Genomic DNA, 6,193 nt, shown 5'->3' on the forward strand with positions numbered 1-6,193 from the left:
CTGTGAGGAAACAACAAACAAATCAATGGAGGCTAGTACATGATCTTCGCTCGATTAACAGCATAGTGATACCTGAGTTTCCCATCGTCCCTGACCCTTCAGTGATCCTTACTAACATCCCACAAAATGCAAAATACTTTTCCGTCATTGACCTGAAAAATGCTTTTTTCAGTGTCCCACTGCATCCTGAAAGCCAGTACCTATTCGCATTTTCATTCAGGCATAGGCAATTTTCGTACAAAAGGCTCCCTCAAGGCTATTGTGAGTCCCCCAGTGTGTTTAACAGAGTTGTCAAGGATGACTTATCAAATTTCCAATGTGACGGCACTTTGCTGCAATATGTCGATGACATACTCCTCTGCAGTGCAACAGAGCAAGAGTGCAGAAAAGATACAATTGCTCTGCTTACAACATTAGCACATAGAGGATACAAAGTAGACAAGCAAAAACTACAATACTGTCAGGAGGAAGTACAGTATTTAGGTCAACTGATTTCAGCATCAGGAAGAAGAGTTACACCAGGAAGAGTAGAAGCAATAAGGAATACTCCAGAACCACAGACAGTTAAAGACATGCAAAAGTTCTTGGGACTAGTGAACTATGTCAGACAGTGGATCTTTGATTATGCTACTATAACTGGACCACTCTTGAAAGCTGTCAAAATGGCTAAGGACAGGCATAACAAGATTGACTGGACACCTGAAATGACATCAGCCTTTGTAAAATTAAAAGATGAAATTACAAATGCACCAGTGTTGGGATCTCCTGATTACACAAAGGAATTCTATCTGTTCACGCACTGTAATGGACAGGTCATGACAGCAGTCCTCACCCAGAAATACCCCTTGGGTCCCAAACCAATTGCATACTTCAGTGGCGTGTTAGACTCGGTGATGAAAGGCCACTATCCTTGTGAACAGGCTCTTTCAACAGCAGCATTTGCCGTTGAGAAAAGCACCCCCATAGTCATGGGCTCCCCTCTGACATTGTACACTGAGCATGCTGTCTTTGCAATAATACAGAAAGCCAAAACAACTCTTACCACACAGAGAGTGTCAGGATATGAAGTCATACTGTCATTACCATCGTTGAAGGTTGTAAAATGCCACACTGTGAATCCAGCCACGTTCTTTGCACATCCGATTGCGACAGCTGACGATGACACCCATGATTGTGCCACATACTGCCCAGATGAGTCAGGCCCAGCAAAAGAGGACCCATTACCAGACAGTATAATTTACTTTGTTGATGGTTCTTCTACGATTGATCAAGAGACAGGGATCAGGCATACAGGGGCAGCTGTAGTCAGAGCATGCCAGAATAACTCCTCAGACACTCTGGACATTGTACAGCAGATAACATTACCACCCCATTACTCAGCCCAGGCAGCTGAGTTGGTGGCATTAATAGCCGCCTTGAAGCATGGAGCTAATGAAAGAATTACTGTGTACTCTGATTCAGCATATGTCACCACAACAACGCATTCCAGCATATTGAGATGGAAAAGGCGCGGGTTTCTTAAAACAGATGGCACGCCTGTAATGCACAAACAGTTACTTGCAGAACTAATTGATTCTCTGACACTGCCAGCAGAAGTAGCAGTAGTGAAATGTGCAGCACACACGAACGGCCAAGATTTTGTTTCCAGAGGAAATGCAATGGCAGATTGGGCTGCTAAAGCAGCAGCTAAAGGCCAAAGTTGTACACAATCACCATCCCCGACACAGACTGACTGCACCCCCATTTTGCTTGCCAAAGATACACCCCCAATAGCGCAAGAAGATATGCAAAACGCAGCTGAAGACACCAGTAAGTCACCACTCCCAGATACACCCGACCCAACACTTCCATATACAATTGATGACACACAGCAGTTTCACATCATTGCACAGTTGCACCTCAGAGAGATACAAGAAAGTGCCCAAGCTGAAGAAAAAGAGTTATGGAAGAAGAGGGGAGTACAACAGGATGCCTCAGATTTCATTTACAGACAGACAATGACAGGGAAGCCTGTCATGCCACAGGCTCTTTTGCAAATAGCACTTACCCAACTGCACCTTCCTACACATACCCCTCGTGATATCATGTCCTCTAACTTGCAGGCAGACTGGTTCATCCCCAATGCACATGAACAGATACAACTCTTTGTCCATCAGTGCCTTATCTGTCAGCAGTATTCACCCAATCCAGCTATGAAAACAGTTGCTTCAACAATACCAAGGCCTAAGGGTCCCTTCAGGGAACTCCACATTGACTATGTGGACATGCTTGACAGATGTAACAACTACCGATACATCATCGTGGTAGTGTGTCCCTTCTCACGATGGATTGAGGCTGGACCATGTGTCCATTGTGACGCTAAGGCCACAGCTACCTTCCTACTTCGTGAGGTCATATGTCGCTGGGGATTACCAGAATCTATCCGCAGTGACAATGGCGGCCATTTTTCAAACTCCATCTTTGAGATAATAGCCACCATGTTAGGAGAATAAAACATAAACTTACTTCAGCCTATCACCCACAAAGCAATGGTATTTGTGAGCGCCTCAACGGATTGCTCAAAGCCAAGATCAGCAAGATAAGTGCCACTATTGGAAAGAAATGGCTCTATTGCCTTCCAATTGCTTTGTTTGCACTCAGGAACAGCCCTAGCTCTGATCATCACCTCACACCTCACCAGCTTGTCACTGGCAGATCAATGAATATGGTTGTTCCTTCCACCAGACCTAAAGTAGACAATGAAACGTCTTCTGAGATTGTGAAAGCTGAATTATTTGATTATTTGTGTGCCCTAACCCGTGCTGCTAGGTTTCTTTCCATTCAGATATCCAAGACAAAGAGAAAGGACAGCACCTGCAAGGACGGCACAATTTCCGATGAACTTTTGCCCATCCGCCCTGGAACACAGATCTTCATAAAGAAGCAAGTGCGGAAGTGGAGAGACCCTAAGTACGAGGGACCTTACCTGGTCATTGACTCTTCACCCACTGCGGTCCGAATTGCCGAACGCAAAGCATGGGTTCATTTGAACCATGTGAGGATCCACCCGGCACCAACAGAGACTTGAACATTTATCGGAAGGAGGGCGTTCTATTTCCCTTGACGATCCAGGATAAAGACTATGGAGAACATATGAGAGTCTACGGGATAAGAAACAGCAACAGGCCAACGTCTCCCTCCAGGATCTCTATTAGAAAGATATGTATTTTAGCATTTGTATTCTTTGTTATGTTCGTTGCTTCAATGGCTATATTCCATTGGCTTGCATTACAAGCAGAGAGAGAGAAGGCTATACAAAGCCAAGTTAGGCCTACCATCTCAGTAGGATATCACATGCCTAAAACAAGTCCTGGTAACATACTAGATGAGGAATACACCAGCAATGGCTGCACCACCCCTGTACCCACGACACCTTCCACACCCTCTGTAGACCACACCGAGTGGGACAGGGTACTTGATATCACTGTGAATTCCCCTGGGAAAGGTGTCCCTAGACGTTTCCGTCAGCATAAAAGGAGTGTCAGGTATAAAATGGGTCGCAATAAAACACCAAGGAGATATACCCCTCGCACACAACGTAAGGAGAAAGACACAGAACAAATATCAAACTGGGTTAGTGATCTCCAGGACACAGTTGTGTACACATTCGAACAACACTCTATGCCTGATTTTTTCTCCCAGCGCCCTGGTGTGTCAGTACAGAATGATGGTACCCATAATGCATTGTTAGATAATATGTGGTACAGAGACATGAGGGAGGTGGGGAGGAAAGCCACGAATGATTCCTGCTTTGTATGCTCATACATTCCACATGCTGTGGGTGCAGACAAATTGCTCATTCCCAAAGAGATTCCACCGCCCACTGCCAAATGTCTCCTACACCTGTTCCTTTGCCGCATACATGGTGAGATACAGCTCCAGTCAGCAAAAATTAATACAGCATTTGTGAACGCCTCAAAATGGGATAACAAGTATGTTACATTCACTGTTGTTTCTGACCCAGTAGAATTTGAGAGGAGAATGGAAGTTTACCATGAAATGGGAGTACCTGCTAATATGATACAGGTCTGGGAGTATCAGTTTAGAAAACTAGGATACTTCACCTTCCCAACACCCCCATCAAAATGCCACTCACCCGAATATCAACAGACTAACCATACCCATGACACATGCCCTTGCCAGTGGAGACCCATTCTGCGCCTGAGGGCCAATATATATTTTAATAACAGATGGAATGGGCCACATGATTTAATATGCAAGGCAGCATCCTTAGGTAGCCCGGTTGTTGGTCAGGAGCATAAGCATTATACCAATGAGACTATTGGGAGGGAATGTGCTGAGATATGGGCACAAGAAACTAGAAGATACACTCTCAATGAGGGTACAAAGTACAAACCTAAAAGAGCATACAAACTTAAGTCTCCTCTCCTTTGCTTCCTAGGTACCGGAACAGTGTCTGTGGGCCGAAACACAAACTGCAGTCACACAGTGTTTAATTTTGATCTCCAGCACGGTACTTCTAGTCTCATGGACATCTATTGGGCATGCGGCGAGCACATCTATCTGCAGCTGCCCCCCCACTGGCAAGGACTATGTTCCATTGTGACAATGCATGAATTACATCTTGTTGTCCCTGCAGCGAACATTTCCCAAATCCACACACACCCAATGGCAGATGATGTTACCCTGCTTCATCATGGGAAGAGAGAAATAATGAAATACTTCTCAGATGGCCCTTTTCATAAAATACCTCAGGATTACAGACTCTTCAACGATGCCGAACTTTTCTTTGGGGGAGTTATCCCCATGTTCCAGACTAAAGCCAATGCTCGCTGGCTGCAAGTGACCAGATATGAACTAATGCAACTTGTCAACAACACCCGGGATGGGTTCAACGCCGTGAAAGAAGAACTTCGACCTCTACGACTTATGGTTCTAGAGCACAGATATGTTCTAGACCAGCTAACAGCAATGAATGGTGGTGTGTGCGCCAAGGTGGGAAAATCCTGCTGCACCTTTATTTTAGCGAACGATGCTGACAACGGAACGCTCACGAAGGCCATCGAGGATTTGGACAACTTGGGGAAAGAGATGCATGAGGAAGGAGGTGCTGAAGCAGATCTCCTAAATGGCTGGTTCGATTTGAACTGGATGCCTTCATGGCTGTCTGCAGTGCTTAAATTTTTAATGCCAATTTTCGGTGTGCTGTTATTGTTGTGTTTTGGATCACAGATACTGATATACTGTGTAAAGAAATGTAGTTCTAAAATGATAGGGATGAATTATGCAGGCTCAGGTTCATATACTGGAATTCGTAGGGCTAAGGGAGATGACGGAGAGACGACAATGATGAGCATAGTGGAGTTGACCATTCCTGACTCCCGCCCATTGCCAGACATTCCTGTAATTAGTCAGTATCAGGCCCAGGTGCATAGAGTCCCACCACGTTCATCACAGGGGGACTTGATACGTCCCTATGAGACAATGTGTGATAATTTAGGGAAGACAGATGCAGATTCAGGAAAAGTGCAGGACAAAGATTCAGAGGAACAGCCTCTTTGCGACTCACCCTGGCCACTTCCCCCATCTCCAGCTAAGTATGCAGTTCGAATGGTGTTTAAAGATGTTTGATTAGTTCGAATTTCGAACTTGAGGGGGGATTGTTGGAGGAAGAATTTTTAGCTACATAGCTATCCAAGGACACACCTGTCACCTGCACAACATGACCCCTGTGTAGGCCCTGCTGTTTAGAGGTTACAGGCCTCAGTTACATTGCCCTGAGCACTGCCATTTTCTCTTCGCTTAAGCAGAAGCAGAAAGCAAGTCTGACCCAAGATTCACCCAGCTGCTCTTGTCTGCAAGAACCCGCACCCCTACCAGGCCCCACCTCATTGTATATTTCTCACAAACTGCAGAAGTCAAGTTCCTCTATAAATCTTGCAACATACCCCACGTCCCCCACCTAAGCCATGAATAGAATAAGGGAAGTTCCCACCACAGCTACGTCAAGCAAGATATCCGATAAACTGAGGATAAGTGTGGCAAAATATTATCGCAGATTGCCTGATTGACACATGAATAGAACCCCTCGAAGCAATACTAACACATTTCTGTCGTCCATTGATAGTTTATTATTAAACTTCCAGTCAAGTGGCAGGTCTCAGTCTAGACTGAAGTGTGTACCACAATTACA

General features: G+C 45.1%; 1 protein-coding gene and 1 pseudogene across 1 annotated transcript; both read left to right on the forward strand.

Annotated features, from left to right (window-relative positions):
• Positions 1-815: 815 nt before the first annotated feature.
• LOC147683569 (uncharacterized) lies at positions 816-1,773 on the forward strand (annotated as a pseudogene).
• Positions 1,774-3,015: 1,242 nt separating this feature from the next.
• On the forward strand, positions 3,016-5,631 carry LOC147683570 (uncharacterized). Its single transcript, XM_086944874.1, has one exon. The coding sequence runs from the start codon at positions 3,016-3,018 to the stop codon at positions 5,629-5,631; it is 2,616 nt and encodes an 871-aa protein (XP_086801000.1).
• The last annotated feature ends 562 nt before the right edge of the window (positions 5,632-6,193 follow it).

This window comes from Lissotriton vulgaris, chromosome 11 (genome assembly GCF_964263255.1).
Source record: "Lissotriton vulgaris chromosome 11, aLisVul1.2, whole genome shotgun sequence".
In the NCBI taxonomy this organism is placed as follows: domain Eukaryota; kingdom Metazoa; phylum Chordata; class Amphibia; order Caudata; family Salamandridae; genus Lissotriton; species Lissotriton vulgaris.

Coding starts and splice junctions, on each gene's coding strand:
- LOC147683570 (XM_086944874.1), top strand. CDS start 3,016: ATGGGTTCATTTGAACCATGTGAGGATCCACCCGGCACCAACAGAGAC.